General features: G+C 43.2%; 1 protein-coding gene across 1 annotated transcript; it reads right to left on the bottom strand.

The window, feature by feature from the left end:
- Positions 1-1,169: 1,169 nt before the first annotated feature.
- On the bottom strand, positions 1,170-17,038 carry col4a1 (collagen, type IV, alpha 1). Its single transcript, XM_034561826.1, has 51 exons — positions 17,000-17,038; positions 16,440-16,529; positions 16,270-16,314; positions 16,120-16,164; positions 15,964-16,026; positions 15,800-15,853; positions 15,470-15,496; positions 15,278-15,352; positions 15,112-15,174; positions 14,872-14,907; positions 14,723-14,761; positions 14,251-14,343; positions 14,069-14,104; positions 13,902-13,961; positions 13,768-13,803; positions 13,620-13,664; positions 13,475-13,507; positions 12,540-12,600; positions 12,394-12,429; positions 12,134-12,280; positions 11,839-11,922; positions 11,582-11,665; positions 11,281-11,351; positions 10,993-11,184; positions 10,652-10,820; positions 10,377-10,469; positions 10,077-10,181; positions 9,849-9,946; positions 9,340-9,490; positions 9,129-9,242; positions 8,630-8,797; positions 8,013-8,102; positions 7,708-7,860; positions 7,246-7,344; positions 6,959-7,048; positions 6,612-6,751; positions 6,170-6,296; positions 5,994-6,074; positions 5,692-5,790; positions 5,453-5,503; positions 5,183-5,368; positions 4,923-5,056; positions 4,715-4,787; positions 4,533-4,604; positions 4,251-4,379; positions 4,031-4,129; positions 3,729-3,941; positions 3,447-3,624; positions 3,208-3,322; positions 2,539-2,711; positions 1,170-2,278 (listed from the first exon to the last, which is right to left on the bottom strand). The coding sequence occupies exons 1-51, from the start codon at positions 17,036-17,038 to the stop codon at positions 2,197-2,199; spliced, it is 4,836 nt and encodes a 1,611-aa protein (XP_034417717.1). The 3' UTR covers positions 1,170-2,196.
- Positions 17,039-17,609: the final 571 nt, after the last annotated feature.

Below are 17,609 nucleotides of genomic sequence, written 5' to 3'. Positions count from 1 at the left end.
CCGATGCTCTCATTCGACCAGTTAGCCCTTCGGTGTCGTCCGGGTATCCAGTGTGACCCCCACCAGGGTGAACTTGCACTCGCCGGTCAGAGGTCAAAGGTCAAGGCCCTGTTTGACATGTTTATGAAGATAGCCAGGGGGGGGAGGGGGGGGGGTCAAGGACCGTGTTTGTCCGTCTGACTGTGGAAGGAAGCGAGGGATAGGAATCCGGTAATAGATGAAAGACGAGAGTGGAGATGAAAGGAGGAGTTATGTGGTTCTCTGCGGAGCACATCGATCTGTTTGCGTTTTCCCGGGGTGAACGAGTTTGTTGGCCACAGTCCTGGCAGAAAGTGCTGAGCTATCGGCTGCATCGCCCGGTGGAAGTGTTGGAGCGGAGACTGCACTTAAATTCGGGTTCAACAATTTGAGGTCAAGTTTTTCCTCCCGGATAGTAAAACAGAGAGAGCTTGAGAACCACTGAAATCATGAATCATCAGCGTCTTACTCACAAAGTGTGCTGGTGCTGCCCTCTTGTGGCCCATGCAGAGTACTGTATCTATCGCGTCACGTTTGAGAACATTGGCAAACCAAAAAACGAAAACTATATATATATATATTGCCTATCATAAATTAAGAAGAAAGTTCTACAAATCATTTTATTGCAGAGAGTACACAGTATGGGATCTGGAAAATATAAAATATAAGTACTTTTTTGTTCTGTGTGTTTATTAGTTGGGAGTATTCCCCACTGTAATCAAGTTTGTTAACACTATTGATACTCTATATATACTCATGGAGCACTTCATCACAACCAAGCAACACAAACAAATACAGGTTATGGTCGGCGTAGCGTAGCCGCTGTAACTTAAACACTAAAAGTAGCTCCGAATGGGACGACGTCTGCTCTCCAAGACTGAGGATCATCTCCAAATACTGTTTATTAAGGGATTAACAAAACCCAAACATATGTTAAGACCTTTTAAAGCATGTCAACTTGCAGAGACACCTACAAATACAATCCTCCTCGTCCTCTTTTTGTGTTCAATCAACAGAGATAGCAAAAGTAATTCAGGAACATGAGCAAAGTAGCAAGTAGATGTTAGGTGTAAGTATATATATATATATATATATATATATATATATATATATATATATATATATATATATATATATATACATGTGTATTTCTTTGGGATCAGAAACATTTGGTTCAAGTAATGTGAGAAGAGTGAGTCCTCGAACACACTAGATGTGGAATAGGATTTCTTTTCTTTTTCTGGTCCATTTCATTGATCTGCATCTGTTCTGGATTATGTCAACGATAGGGTCGTGCAACAATATACACGCAGACATCACAACACACAAACACACACACACACACACACACACCACTTCCAAGCATCTCAAATCCATTCATATACGTACACTCACACAATCACATGCACACACTGCCGATGCTCTTTCAGTGCTGTTTGGTGTGTTAATAAAAAGGCGCTGATTGTCAGACGTTGTGAAACACTGTTTTTGGATCAATGGAATCTCAGATACACTAAAGTCCAACATATTCTCATACATCTTATAAATAAAAATGGACTTAATAACACACAAAGTATTTCAATAATAACCTGAGGAGAGTATGTTGGACTACGTTAGAGAGGAATGCATTATATTTACAACACAGTGATAAGTATATATGTGTGTGTCTGCAACATTGCGGTGATTTACTGAAAGGCAAGCGTCTGTAACCAGTGGTTAGTCCCATCCTTTTCATTAGTATGTTTTAACAAGCTACAAATATATATAATAAAAATGAATATATCTTTGAATGCTGTGGCATTGGAAGGGAGAAGAAGAAAAAAAAAAAAAAAATGCAATAAGGCAGATAAGTAAGATTGTATAGCACCCGACTCACACAATACGAACACCAGTTTACCAGTTTAGGGGGCATGTACTCAGTGCAGTGGTAAACTGGGTGCAATTCGTTAAGAGACACGCTGTGATCATGTTGTGTTCTGCGTTGAGCAAAAGGCCGCTCGGTCTCTGTGTTTGAGATGTTTAAGTCTGTTTTGCAAACCACATCTCCGTCCTTCTCCTCTCGCACATGCAGGGAAATAGCACCATCGTTTGAAAACAGCGAGTTAAGCCGAGTCGAGGACGTCAGCGGACGCCATGTTGCTCGCGGGGGTTGGGGAAGGAGGACTCTGGAGTCGGGCTTTATGTCCTCTTCATGCACACCTGACAGCGGCTTATGTGTGTTCGGAGATTGCCTGCTTTTAGCGTTGTGGGGACAGGTTTCCTGAAAAGAGGTCGGAGAGAAAAACATTAAAATTCCATATTATATATTGATTATATTATTATTATTATTATTATTATCGAGCTCATAATGTATATGTGGAGGATTTAAATGATGTAGAACAGTAACTTTGACCACCATCTCTGCTTCAAACCACTGAAGGGTGTGGTTGGGTGTAGTCAAAGTGTGCTCTGCTCCACACCCAACAGTGACGCAACAACATCACACACAAAAACAAGAAGATTATTATTTGTTGTTCTTACCTAAACATATCACTGTCTTCAATGGTGGCAAGCCAAAAGCTGTAGGAGTTGGCGTAGTAGTTGCAGGTTCCTCGGCCGTGACACTCGATGAATGGAGCGCTGCGGAACTCCTCCAAACAGGAACCGGGAGAGGCCAAAGCCTGGCCTGACCCCTCAGCACCAGCACTAGTGTGCTTTACACACACACACACACACACACACACACACAATGAGAACAGCTCATTAAGTATGAGTTATTGTTTGATTTTTTAAAGTACTGTATGCATGGACTACTATGGCAGTACTGCCATTGGTAGGGAGGATGGGGTGAATGGGAGAGTAGTGGAGATCGGGGTGGGTGTAGGGTTGTGGTGCTTTGGGGACAAGTTATCTGTACTTGTATTTACAGCACGATGTAATTAAGTCTTTTAACATTTGCTTACGTGCTATATTCATATTAGCTGTAACACGTGTACTGTTCCTCTTAATGTTGTCAAGGAAAATAATGACCTTAAAACAAATGAACAGAACTTTTATCATACCGTGTATCAACAACGCTGCTTGATTTTTACTTCTTTGATAATAAAGAGAAATCGCAATGCAAAAAAACAACAAAAAAAGAGCCTGCATAACTTTGGCTTTTCAGGCAGGAAAAAAACATGAATGTAACCTGATCCTGTTGGTTCTTACCATGACAAAGGAGTATCCAATCCAGAGAGAGTCCCAGCCGCGAGGGCATGCTGGGATCATGATGGTCTGACTGTGAATTGCTATGACCATGGCTGGCGCTTCACACACAGAACACCTGTCCACACACACACACACACACACACACACACACACACACACACACACATAGGAGAGGAGCGGGTCAAATGAGTATCATGAATACCTCAAACCGAACAGGATGAATAGAAATGCTGACGTACCTGCTGATGAAGGGTTTGATGCCTTCACCTGTGATGGGTGCCATGCTCATGGGCATGGGCTCCGGGGAGGTGAGCCAGTAGGAGTAGTCGTTACGAGAGGCAAAGTTGCACACGTTGTTGATGTTACAGAACAGGAAGGGCATGGGGCTGAACTTCCTCAGACAGCTGCCCGCCGTACCTAAAACACAGAGCGGGGGAGGCCTTGTAGTTAAACCCACAAACCCATTTTTTTTCCCACCTCTCCTGTTTTGTATCCTTTATCTCTCACGGTGTGTTTCTCACCTAAGTCCTGACCGTGGGAGCGTTCGTTGCCTTGAATGTAGAGCAAGGAGTAGCCATCATATATGAGCGAGGTTCCCTCAGGACACAGTGGAACCTCCACCGTTTGGCTGTGACGGGTCACCAGGAACCCGTGATCCATGGATGAGGGGCCGGGGTGACCCACTTGACCTGGAACACCGTCGGGTCCTGAGGGGCCAGGGTGTCCTCTGGGTCCTAAAGACGGAGTCATTCATGATTAATGACATTCGACCACACAGCAGTTGTTACCTTTCTCTCACTTTTCATCCCTCTGTTCCGCTCACCCTGTGGCCCTGGAAGGCCAGTGTCTCCTTTGGCTCCAGACTGACCATTATATCCAGGAATGCCATCTTCACCTTTTGGCCCCGGAATACCTGTCATACCTGAGAGAATATAACACAAATGCCGAAAGCAATAAGAAAATGAGATGCGGAGGAGAAGGACATGGGCATGAGAACATTTTGGTTACACAGTGGATTACACAGTTTTACGCAAAAAGGTCACCTTGTTGTCCTTTGTGTCCAGGAAGCCCATATGGCCCCTGGGGACCAGGTAAGCCTTGTATCCCTGGGAACCCAATGTCTCCTTTGGTGAAGGTGCTGGGGCCGGGGGGACCAGGGGGTCCTTCCTTGCCTGAAATATACAGTCTCTTTAGACAACGTTTCCCAGCTGCTCATTTAGATTTGTATCAGTTTATAGGTCATTTTATAAGATTATCAGAGCACTGACAAAATTATGTATTGGAAGATAGAGATACTTTTGAATATTAAAAGACTCCATGTTTACCATTTTCTCCTGGGAATCCTCTGTCTCCGACTTCTCCTTTGAATCCAATGTCCCCGAAATTACCCCTTGTACCTAGAGTTAAAAAAGTGTATTTTGTCAATAATGAGAATAAAAACACAAAATACGTCACACACACACACACACACACAGTCATAGACTTCCATACTGTATTATGTAATCACCTGGGAAGCCATGGACACCCTGCAATCCCCTCTCTCCCCTCTGTCCATCGATACCTGGAAGGCCAGGTTGTCCCTGTAATACACGCACACACACACACACACACACACACATAGAAATAGCATCAGAGCAGCTTTAACCTGCATATGAACTAGTTCATAAGGTGAACAGTATAAACCTTAATTGATGTAAAACAGCCTAATGACGTACAGAAAGTCCAGTAACTCCAGGGTCACCCTTGTGTCCCAACTCTCCCTGGAAACCAGGGAGGCCCTGGTCTCCTTTTTCTCCCTTTTGGGCATCTGTGCCCGGCACGCCAGAGGGTCCTGGTAGTCCTGAGGATCCTGTTTGACAAAGAGAAGAACACATAACATAACACATCATGTTTGCCCTGTAACAATGGCTCTATACTACAACATTTTAGCAGCAGGTCCTCATTCACGTAATAACTTGTCATGTATATGGCATACCTGATTCTCCAACTCGTCCCGCCACTCCCTTGTCTCCCTTATGGCCCTCCAGGGAGATACCTGTGAGCCCCCTCTCCCCTGTCTCACCCTGGGGTCCCATTGAACCTGGAAATCCCTTGTCGCCTTTGATACCAGAGACGCCGGGATGACCTGGAGTGCCAGGGAAGCCCGGACTACCTTTGTCACCTGGATAGGGAAAGAGACAAGTCACACGATGAAACTCTGTTTGGCTCCAGGGACTGACGTGTTATATAAATCAATGGCTCTAACCTTTGCCACCAAGCACCCCATGTGGTCCAGGGAAACCTTGTCCAGTTAAACCTGTGGGGAAGGACAGACAACGCGTACATGAAAGGCATTCTCTGTCATTTTTGGATTGGTAGTGAGGGGTCTGCAGATATTAGGGCTGCCGGTGGGATAAATTAGGCTGAGAGGTTCATTGTGTCAGCTCATCAACAAACAAGTATCCTTTTGCCATGTAGTCTCCTCCTAACTCCTCTGACACTAACCTGGGTCTCCTCTCTCCCCTGAAGATCCAGGGATACCATCCACTCCAGGATCTCCCTTCTCTCCGGGATCACCAGGCGGTCCCTGCAAGCCGGCTTCACCTGGAGGAGAACACGGTTACACACTTTGTTACTATTTACCAGGAAGGCAAAGGCACAATGAAGCCTTTTAACAAAAACTGATCTTGCGAGATCACGTCTGTCTTTGTGTAAGTAAACGTTGCATTAAACCCTTGAATCAATGATTGAAATGATAATATGATTAATATGTGGCCATAAGTTTGACTGTTAATCCTGTTACTTACCAGGCCGGCCGTCACGACCAGTTTCTCCTGCAGCCCCCGACAGCCCCGGGGTTCCCTTCTCGCCTGGTCTACCCGGCTGACCTGTCCGACACACATGGAGCGACAGCAGGTATGAATACTACATCTAGTGGTGGAGACACATACGATGAATGCAACAACACAGACTGACATCTGACCTGTGTAACCAATGAGTCCTTTGTCTCCTGGGCTTCCTTGCAGTCCTGGCTTGCCGGGCATACCCTCGTGACCCTTCAGACCCCTCTCACCAGGTGTTCCTGGGAATCCTGGCTGGCCTGTCAGACCCTGCGTGAGTAGAGGAGGGGAGGGGAGGGGAGTGCAGTGAAGTAAACCCCGGTAGGTGCTGATGATTGTTGAGAGGAACAAGATGAATGTTGCACCATATGATGTTGAAACTAGCAAAAAGGTTTCCGTTTCCATCTCTCTTGGTCACCAATTTAAATGATTTATTCTCTATATGTTTTGTTACATTTGAAACCTATAGTGGATATGTGGCTTTTGCAAGGTGGTGTTTTAGCTTTTGTACTGATTATTTAACTGATTATTTAACTGTGAGTGGAGCTCATAGAGCCACAGTAGAAGTTATAGCAAGTGGATTACCTTGTCTCCTGGAACTCCTGGAAGCCCAATACCTGGTTCACCAGATGTTCCCTTGTCTCCTCTCTGTCCGTCTGTGCCTCTGAATCCAGGATGTCCCGATGTACCAATATCTCCTTTAGTACCCTTTGGACCAGACACACCTGCACAAACACACACACACACACACACACACACACACACACACACACACACACACACAAGACATGCAATTAAATATGAAATGTGGGTTTCCCTCCTCTTGAAATATCCTCAATACAGCTTTTTACACATTGTCTTTGTTTGTAACACACACAGTACACATTTGCACACACTCACACTCTCATGTTGGCATTTCCGTGTGATCTCACCTGGTATTCCCATCTCTCCAACACTGCCTTTCTGACCGCTCGGTCCCATCCTGCCCGGGTCTCCGGGAAAACCAGAGTTTCCTTTCTCACCTGAGATACATTAGTGGGATAGAAAAATGTATATCTATTTTTATTTTCCCTTACTTTTCAGGGGATTAAGCAAGTGCAGAGAATTGACTGAAATAAAATAGAAATGATGAACCACATGAAGTCGACATGGTTTAGATACCCGAAAAATAAAATGTTTAACACATGTTCGGCTGCTGTTCAGGTGCTCATGTGGTCACCTGGTTGTCCAGGTAATCCAGACTCTCCATTTTTGCCTGGCATTCCAGGGTTTCCAGGAAGTCCACGGTGGCCCTTTTCTCCAGTGCCCCCAGAGTTACCTAATGGGAAAAGGGAATTAAAAACCAAATTGATATAAGTCCAATTTTAATAACCTTTTGGGAAGAGGTTGAGAAGATCCTTAAGTATGTTTTTGACTTAAAAGAACCTTGGTGTTGGTGTCTTAGTTATTTCTGTGTTATTTATTAATTATTCTATTCCTCTATAAAAAGAAGTAGAAACATGTGCAATGAATTTAATAGAAACTCATTAACCGTAGATGCAGAATGAAACATTGCCATAAAGCATTAAAAATTGCTATTTCTTAAACTATGGGTCAATAGATGGAATCACCAATAAACCTGTTGGTAGTAAATCAACACGTACACTCCTATTGAGCCGAAGGCTAGTATGTTGTTTTATACCTGGGTCTCCGAGGTCTCCCTTCTCCCCCTTCATGTGCTCCATGTCGACCTCGCTCATGTTCCCAGGAGGGCCTTGAAGACCTTGGTCTCCCCTTTCTCCTTTAGTTCCAATCTCTCCAATAACGCCTCTAGGTCCAGTAATACCGGGATCACCTACGAGAGACGGGGAGAAAGAAAAAGTGTTATTGCTGCAAATAAATCTTTTTAAGTATGACTGAAAACAGTTTCTTTCTTTTTTGTGTACCTGTATGAGAGAGGCTGAAGAAAGAACTATAAATAGCTTTTGATAATAGTTTTTTTCTCACCTCTGAGTCCAGAAGATCCAGCTGTACCAGGTGGTCCAGGAAATCCTGGTACTCCCGGTGTCCCCATGACCCCCATTTCACCTTTAAAACCTGGTAAACAAACAGACATACGTAGTGAAATGAATGCAGATAAAAAAAGATAGAGAAGTCAATTAGTTTCCTTCTGCAGGTTAAAGTTGGCGGAGTACGGGGAAAGTTATCCGCTTCTTCTTCTGATCCAGAGCAAATGTAGAACTATTATTAGGTTTCTTCAACGTTGTTTCTTACGATATGAATCAAATCGTTTGAGATGGCTCAGAGCTGCAGGTATAGGTAGTTTACAGGTTAAGTGATGTCAGGGCCGTATCACAGGGAGCCCCTGACTGTGGCCCTCGTCCAATGAGATGCCAGTGTTGGGTTTGGACCAAAAATCCCACACAGGTGAGATTTAAGATTAAACACACCATGAGAGATTTAACATCTGGTGGGGTTTCGGTGTGGTTAAACTCAAATCAGGGTGTGGAACGGCCAGTTAGGCCTGATTGCTTTGTTTCAACCACATGGTGAAGTCACAACATGTGCAAGTACAACAATTACACGAACAACACAACAAACACCCACACATCAGTTAGTCTCACCTTGGTTTCCAAGGAGTCCATCCCGTCCGGGGAATCCCGGTGGCCCGGATTGTCCTTTAGAACCTGGGGTTCCTGGGAACCCGGGGGTTCCCGTCTCTCCCTGAGGACCCGGCATGTCCAGACCAGAAGGACCTGGGTAGCCCTGTTCTCCCTTAACACCTTCCCTACCTGTTTAACATGCATGCACACGTACAAATATATTTGCACTGACTTCCATAACAATTGACAGGTGAGGTGAACGAAGCGTTTGCTTCATAATCTGAAAGCAGACAATTTGACTTGTCTAAGTAGAAATATGACAGGAGTTACTCAAAACATTATGTGTCCATGCATGCACAATACCAGGACCATGAAACTGAAACAACTAAATGGAATCAAGCCATCATTAATCAATTATTTGAACATTGTTATTACTACCTTATTATACAATAATTAGTTTATGTCTAAAGGTCTTCCATGAAAAAGGTCCATATGTTTGGATGCAAAAGTGTGTGCTCACCGTGCGGTCCTTGGTCTCCAGCTGGTCCTTGCAGTCCAGGAGCTCCAGTGGAGCCTTGACCTGGAGCACCTGGTAAGCCAACCTGTCCAGGGGTTCCTGGGGGTCCCACGCCACCTTATTTTGAAGACCAAAGAAACACAAAGTTGTATACGGCACAGATGATGGGCCTTTTAACTCTGCAACGTGGACTCGGCGAACAGTCTTGCAGTACCTTTAATTCCCTGAGGCCCAGTCGGTCCCGTCTGGCCTTCTCGTCCAGGAACACCAGGTTGTCCGATGTTACCCTTTTCTCCCTCGAAGCCAATAATTCCTTGGGGACCCTGAGAACCTTTTAAGCCTGGAAGACCCTGTCCTGGTTCACCCTGCAGAGTATAGACTCAACTCAACTCATGCAATAGTGATTCTACATGGCATTCAAAGCTCACAGTGTATCATGTCTATAAAATACATGTTAGTATTGATGTAGTTGTTGGATTTTAATTTCATTGTTTAACAATAGAGCTTTGGACTCATTTCTTTAAGGCACTTGTCTGATGTTCATAAACCAAATCCTCTCAAATATATATTTCATAGCAACATCCAAAGAAAGAAACATCATCCAAACCTAACTTTAACTTTAGGAAGTTGCACAGAACACTAATTGTCAGGTGGAATGTTGAATGACTTACTATATATTTAATTACATTATTAATTGAAATACAAATGCAGAGAAATACACACTTTTGGTCCAGGTGTACCAGGTTGTCCATTCAAGCCTTCCTGTCCTGGTCTTCCAGGGTCTCCTGGTAATCCTGAAGCTCCTGGAAGTCCACTGATTCCTAGAAACATGGATACAACATGTGCTCTTTACATGTACATACACTGTATTTTAGGGATCTGTAAGTATCCATTGAATTTCTTTGATGCATCCACAGAGAGGGGGAATAGGGTCGACATGGAGTAACATACCTTTAGGGCCAGTTGGGCCTGGTAATCCAATTCCAGGGGGGCCTTGTTCACCTTTGTGTCCAGGGAACCCTGGTCCCCCAGAGTCTCCACGCAGGCCTCTGTCACCTGCAACATACAACACGTTGCATGGTAAACAGGACCAATCACCAACAATCTTCACAATTTATTACTTTTTTTTGTAATCACTCATGTTATTGTATTGATCAAAGACAAGATTAAGTTCACTGATTATCCCTCGAGGGGACTAATTTCTAATGATATTTTTCGAAATGAAAACATGCTGACTATGGAGTTGCTCACCTGGAAGTCCAGGTATGCCAGTTTGCCCGTGTGGTCCAGGTACTCCTTGAGGTCCAGGAGTGCTCACACCTTTACCCGATTCACCTTTTGCACCTGCACACAAGGTATCTGTTAACACTGGCTTTATGTTCAGGATCTGAAGAATCAGTGTGTGTGTTTGCTGAGTTTCAGATGTGTGCAGTTGAGATGAAGTTTGATTCCACTTTTCTTTGACTATATGAGTGCAATCTTTCACGGTATTTGTTGATCTCTCACTGTGTGCATGGCATGCCTACCAGATAGTCCAGGAGTTCCAGGAATGCCTGGTCTCCCCTCACTGCCCTTCTCTCCAGACTCTCCTGGTCGACCGAAGCCCGGCATGCCAGGTTGACCCCTCTCTCCTTGAGGCCCAATTAGACCAGGCTCCCCATCTGGTCCACGATCACCCTTGAGGCCTTCTTGGGCCTGAAAGCAATAAGAAAAAGGTGATTTCCAATTTACTTTGATTTAAGTTGACAATAAATCTAAATTATACTAAAATATAGACTAGTGGAGTTCATGGTGTCCTGATGACCTGATAGGTCAAACAAACCACACACACACACACACACACACACACACACACACACACACTTACCGATTCTCCTTTGAAGCCAGGTATACCTGGAAGGCCATCTCTCCCTGGCTGTCCGTCCAGTCCTGGCTGCCCTGGTGTACCAGAAAGACCGGGCAGACCTTTGTCCCCCTTCAGACCAGGAGCTGCAAAAATGTCTCCTGGCTCACCAACGGCACCCGGTGTTCCAATCAACCCAGGAATACCTGCAGAACCCTGCACACAGGTCGAAAGATGTATTATTGCTGCTTTTTCCTCAATGGATGAATTGTGAAATTATTTTCAAAGTATTTCCGACATTATTTTACTCACGGGTCTTCCAGGTTGTCCAGAAAAGCCAGACACACCCTTTTCTCCCTTACCGCCTACTGGCCCAGGAGGTCCTGCCAGGTGAAAATGGACAATTGTACATACTTCATACTCATTCAATAGTAATCTAGTGGGAATCAATGCACAGGAAATGTTGGAATAAGATAATATCCTAGTAAAATAATAAATAATAATAAAAAAGTACTCAGAAGGTGAAATAGATCCTCACATCTTTAGCTCATAGCCCTAATGGTTGTGTGGCTCGACACCACCATTTTATTTGAATATGATGATGTTCACTCACCTCGATCTCCTTTAGGTCCTTCGGCTCCAGGAAATCCAGGTGGGCCGAAGCTTTCACACTGAACACAGGTGTCTCCTATGTCACCTGCAATTTAAAAATACGATGCACTTAAATGTCCTTAACATTTTGTCCAGCTGCAGCATTTTGTACATGTGCCCACAAATGTTTCTCTAGGCCTCAAAAATTAAAAAAAGATAACATTTAAATAAATTTATTGATGACTCGTATTAATCAGCATTAATATTAGACGTTCTTACCTTTCTGTCCCAATTCCCCTTGTAACCCTGGAGGTCCAGCAGGGCCAGGGGCTCCTTTCTCAATGTCACATTCATTAGGGTCAACTGTGTGGCCATGTCGAAGCACACACACACACACACACACACACACACACACACACACACACACACACACACACACATACACACACACACACACACACACATACACACACATATTACGTTATAGAAACTTGTGTAGATATACACTTGATCAAGGTGTCCCTTGATGTCAATTGTGGAAATGTTTGTTGTATTATTCAAAGATAAGACATACGCGGTAGTCCAGGTGGTCCAGCTTTACCAGATGTCCCTGGTTGTCCTGGAGGTCCAACGAGAGACTCTCCTTCTACACCCCTGTCTCCTTTCTCACCAACGGTTCCCTTCTGACCACTCTCCCCTCGAGGCCCTTCCATGTACCGGCCTGAAGTACAAGTCAAAGAAGCCAGATTGTTATTCTGGTTAGCAGTGTAGCATATGTCTGACTGACATATGCCGCCTCAGTGCAGTGGTCTTATATGATGTGTGTCATTGTACCTGGTGGACCTGCCTCTCCCTGAGGACCAGGAAAACCTGTGGATTATGAGAACAATATCATATCATGGAACCTGATCCAAAATAGGTGTTTATGCGCATGCGTGTCTGATTATGCGTATGAGCATTAAGCTATGGCCTCTCTTTACCTTTTTCTCCTTGTAACCCTGGAAACCCAGGAGAACCGGAAGGACCAGGGGAACCATCACCCTGAAATTATATTAATTACAGAGATTAAGGATGCATGGCCATTGTTTAAGATTATGCTTAAATTTTAAGTTGTCATCTTTCCTTTTACTGCTGACCATCGCTGCAGTACTGAAGCAAAATATCAATATTTAAATAACTGTGAAGATGGGAATTACACTTTTGTAGGATTAAATACTTCTGCTTTTTTACGACTAGAATAGACTTAGCCATTATCTCTAATTTAAAGGATCTAGAATTATTTAGAATTGCACTTCCAGAAAGTTAGGGGTTTTGTGAGAGACAGGTTGAAAAAAAAGTGGAGCACACTGTGTGATTTCACAGTGATGTCACAGTGTACTGCCAACTCCCCTGGAGTACACTTGTTCATCACAGTAGCAAGGAGAGAAAATAAACTAGTACTGGATTAATTCTGGATCCTACATTTCCCATAATGCAACTCAGAAGCGTCCCCTTTGTTAAATGCACCCTGCTTAGTATTGCAGGTATTCTGGTACAATGTGTATTCTTCAAGCTCATCCCAGGATTACTCAAGTCAAGGACACAGCCAGAATGCTGCAGAGTAACTCAATTAATGTCATTCAAGTCTCATTTAACAACCCCTCCTAACATGTTGGTCTAAATACTACCTTCTCTACACGGCCAGGATATCTATAATACAGAATATTTTTCTATATGTTAATTTACGTCATAATTTCTGTCCTGAAAATGTAAAACTTAAACATCTGTGTGCAAATTCTTCCTCAAACTGTTAAATTAAATGAACATGACCTTGGTGTTCTATCTAGAAGCTACAGGTCTGACTCAAGTGACGTCATTTGATGCAATTTTCCAACAGATAAGAGTGAAAGAAAGAGGGAGGAGAGAGATTACTTACATGACCTGGTGGTCCTCTTTCTCCCTTTTCACCCTGAAACAAGACGGAGAGTTTAATCTGTTGGACCTTAACACCTCCGGGATCATCTCAGTTTCAGGTTCAGGTCTTGAGTATGTGCAGAGTAAATAAAAGGTGCATTAGTTACCTGAGAACCAGTGTATCCAGTTGATCCGGAGAAGCCTTTTTCTCCCTGTATGACAGTATAACGTACTTTAGCGATACATATTTCATACGATTAAAGCAAGCAACCGTTAGGCAGTAGAGTATAGGAGGTGAATAACATGGTAAATTACCTTTAGCCCATCCTCTCCATTCTTACCAGATTTACCCTTAAATTACAGAAATACACTTTAATTAGTTACATGGTGTCTTGAACTCTTTCTTCGTTTATTGTACCATCCCATAGAGACGCATGTTTATCACTTACTATTGATCCAGGAGGACCGGCTTCACCTTTGACCCCATTATGATATGGGATGCAATAGCCCTGCAAAGGAAAGCAGGTGCGTGATGAACTAAAAGATGGCAAACAGCCTGTATGCACAGTAATCTACTGTAAGTCATAAACATTTTAAAGAAAAAGAACCAACTCACTTTGTCTCCTTTATTCCCTGGTCCTCCTTTCTCACCCTTCACCAACAAAACAATACAAACACATTCAGGAAATATCACGGAATCCAAGTCATCTTGTGCATATAAATAAACATTTAGCACTTATGATTTATTTATAGCCCAAAATAGCCCAATATCTGCTCTGTTTTTAAAGTGCTGAGTACCGGTGGTCCAGCTATGTGCACTGTGGTGTGTCCTTCCACTCCCTGGGATGGAGGTCCGGGAGGACCGGGTGGGCCACGAAATCCTGGGTCACCCTGCAGGACGACCGCAACGATCACAACGACTTCCACAAGCAAACACGTTTTCACGAGAGCAATGCGTTGACAATTTAGTCACCAAATTTAATTTTAAAAAAAGAAAATCATCCGGTGAAAATAAAGTTCCTTCCTCCAAATGTGTTGATTTTTAAAAAAAAAAAAGCTGCTGAATGACATGCTTATTTTGAAGATAATGGCGTCAAAACTTTATTTATTAATTATTTATACCTGAAAACACACATATATAAATATATTTGCCATTCTTACTGTTTTTTTACTCACCTGTTAAGCGCTATACTGGTACGTCTACAGTGAACGCATCATATCAGAAATGAAGCATTTTTGCAGACAGCATATATATTTAAAGAAATCTCACCTTATCGCCTTTCTCACTCTCAAAGGACAGCTTGTCACCCTGCAAGGAGGTGAACAAAAAAATTCCTATGACATCTCAGCTGTGGGATAAAGTCAGAGAATGGTGGATTCTGTTTTACAAATGTAAATATAATATATAATTGGTCTTACCATCTCTCCAGGAGGGCCAGGGAAGCCAGTTTCTCCCTGTCAAACAGTCATTCAGTGATAATATCAGTACTGTATATTACAGATGACAAAGCATCCAACAGTATCTTCCAGGTTTAAACATCGACACAGATTATACTTTTAAAATGTTGCTCTTTCCCGCACAGGTTGGTGTTTTATTTAACGGTTATCATATATCTCTGCATAACCAATATTCCACAGCTCCTAAGGTCTATAACTCACTTTTGGTCCTTGATAGCCTCGATGTCCTGGAGGTCCGATGGGTCCATGAGATCCACTCGATCCCTGGGAGAGAATGACATGTGTGGGGAAGAACTCGCATGAAAATTCAGATCACATTCGGTCTTAGTTTGTCTCTTTTTTCTTTCAACATGCGCACACAACGCACAGGTAATCCAGGTGTCCCAGGGAATCCTCTGTCTCCTTTCACGGGAACAATCCCGATGACACCGCCAGGGTCACCCTACAGGAGACACAACCAAAATAAATGGCCCGGTAGAACAATGTCTCGTCATACGTACAGATGGGTACAGATTGTTATTTGCACGTGATTGTTAACGCTTCATATATTTGAGCTGACCTTCATTCCAGGAATTCCTGAGATGCCCTGAGAAGAGAGGACAGTAGTAACATATCTATACGTAGACAATATTTTTGATTTGACACACTGTTAAGGTAACACAATGTTATGATAGTTGTGATGTTTAAACTTCATACTGCAACACAATTCTATGTGAGCTGAGGAGAGCCGCTCAAAGACAACCGGACCATTCCCAAAAATGTCAGTATAAAAAACAAGGACGCTGTTAATGAAATTATAATGCTTTTTTCAGATTTTTTCCACAGGACAGTGGCAATAACTGAAATGTGTGGTGGTTGGTTGTCATGTGTGAGTCACGCGGTTGCTTACAGGAGGTCCTTGAAGACCAGCATAACCAGGAGTGCCATCTCCCCCTCTGTCTCCCTGAAACACACACACACACACACACACACACACACACACACACAGTCAGAAGGCGCAAACAGTGAAGTAATCCGGTTTGAAACACAGTCAAACTTTTCAAAGTGGCTTACTTTAGTCCCGTTGCATCCTGGGATACCATGCATACCTGGTGGGCCATCATTTCCATTGATACCCTAAGAGTGCACGCACACAAATAAACCATTTAAGACTATTTTAAGTTACAGTGACAAAGTCTGCAGGATGTGGGACCGATCAGAGGAACTTACTGGTAGTCCTGGGTTTCCTGGGAAACCTGGCAGACCAGGAGGACCCTGCAAGATGACAGCCATATGAGCATCACTGTCTCATGACAATACCTGTCTGTCTCATCTATCGCATCATACTGTGTGTGGTAATTATGATGGTTAGTTACTTACCCGCACTCCTTTCAGTCCAGAAGCTCCGTGTTCACCCAGATCTCCCTAAAAGAAACAAGTGACATCATGATCATATAAATGTGTTTCAAATTGGTTCCAACAACTTTAATGTGTGTGTGTGTGTGTGTGTGTGTGTGTGTGTGTGTGTGTGTCTGTGTGTGTGTACTGACCGCGGGGCCCATTGGTCCTGCAGGACCTTCATGTCCCTGCATTCCGGGAAATCCCATATTACCTTGAAGACCAGGAAATCCACGCTCACCCTGTGAAACACAGACTGTCAGGTTAATGATACAAGGATAAAATAATATTCATGCTTATTAGATTCGAAGGAACAATTTATGGCACAGAGCTTTTAAAACAGATTTTAGACATTTTATGATTTCCTACATTCACCTACCCAAAGCAAATTGAATGGGGAACAGTAACTATGCAATTCAATACTGAATTACTTAACTCAGTTTTAGTTATGGTAGTTACGGTATTGGTATCAAATGTGGTAGTGACATTATGATCTGTAATGTTTTTTCTTTCTATATCTATAACAGAGCAAACTTCAAAATAACTAACAATGATTAGGTATTATTTAATAAAAAAGACTTAATTGCATTTGATTTCAACTACTAAAACTATTGTTTTTAATGTTGTTGATGCACAGTGTTAAAAAAACAACAACTAAATAAAAACTACTATTGGTCTCCGTTTGTGACCTTCTGGGTGACCTCAAACTGACTGGATGCTGTTCCCACTGTCTGCCACGAGATGGCGGCATTGCCCTTTGAAAGCTCTTCAAGAGTCAAGACCCGAGAAAGTCGTTTTCTATCATACTGAAAACTTTTGGATCGATTTCCATTCCCTGAACCAAAACACATCTGACTTCAATCAGTGGGGAGAAAAACTGTATTTTGAACCACGGGAATCATCAATAGGGTTACCACGGCAACTCCTGTTGTGACATCATTGGAAATAAAGCTCACATGGGGGGGGGTTTCTTTCTTTGGGGGGGCTTTTCAGAAACTTTGAATCGGTTGGCCGAGCTCCATTGAACACAGTGAGCACATCTGTTGTTGTCGGTGGAGCTGAATGTTTGGCTACTGTTGCTGTAAGAATGAGCCATAAAAGGCCAGGCTGGTGCACAAAGAGGATAGATAACACCCTGTAGTCGTCAGCCGATAATGCACGTGTACACAAACACAGCAGGAGTTGCAGTGACAAACAAATACGCTTTATAAAGCTGTGGTTCACAATTTCCTAAAACAAAGCAATGTGTCTAAGCAGGTTAAATGTGTCTACTGGTTGGGACCAATTCAACCTTTATTTCAATCTTAAAGTCATCAGGAGGT

Source organism: Cyclopterus lumpus, chromosome 21 (assembly GCF_009769545.1).
Source record: "Cyclopterus lumpus isolate fCycLum1 chromosome 21, fCycLum1.pri, whole genome shotgun sequence".
Taxonomy (NCBI): domain Eukaryota; kingdom Metazoa; phylum Chordata; class Actinopteri; order Perciformes; family Cyclopteridae; genus Cyclopterus; species Cyclopterus lumpus.
The sequence above is the reverse complement of the archived record's forward strand: the minus strand, read 5'-3'. Positions and strand labels throughout refer to the sequence as shown.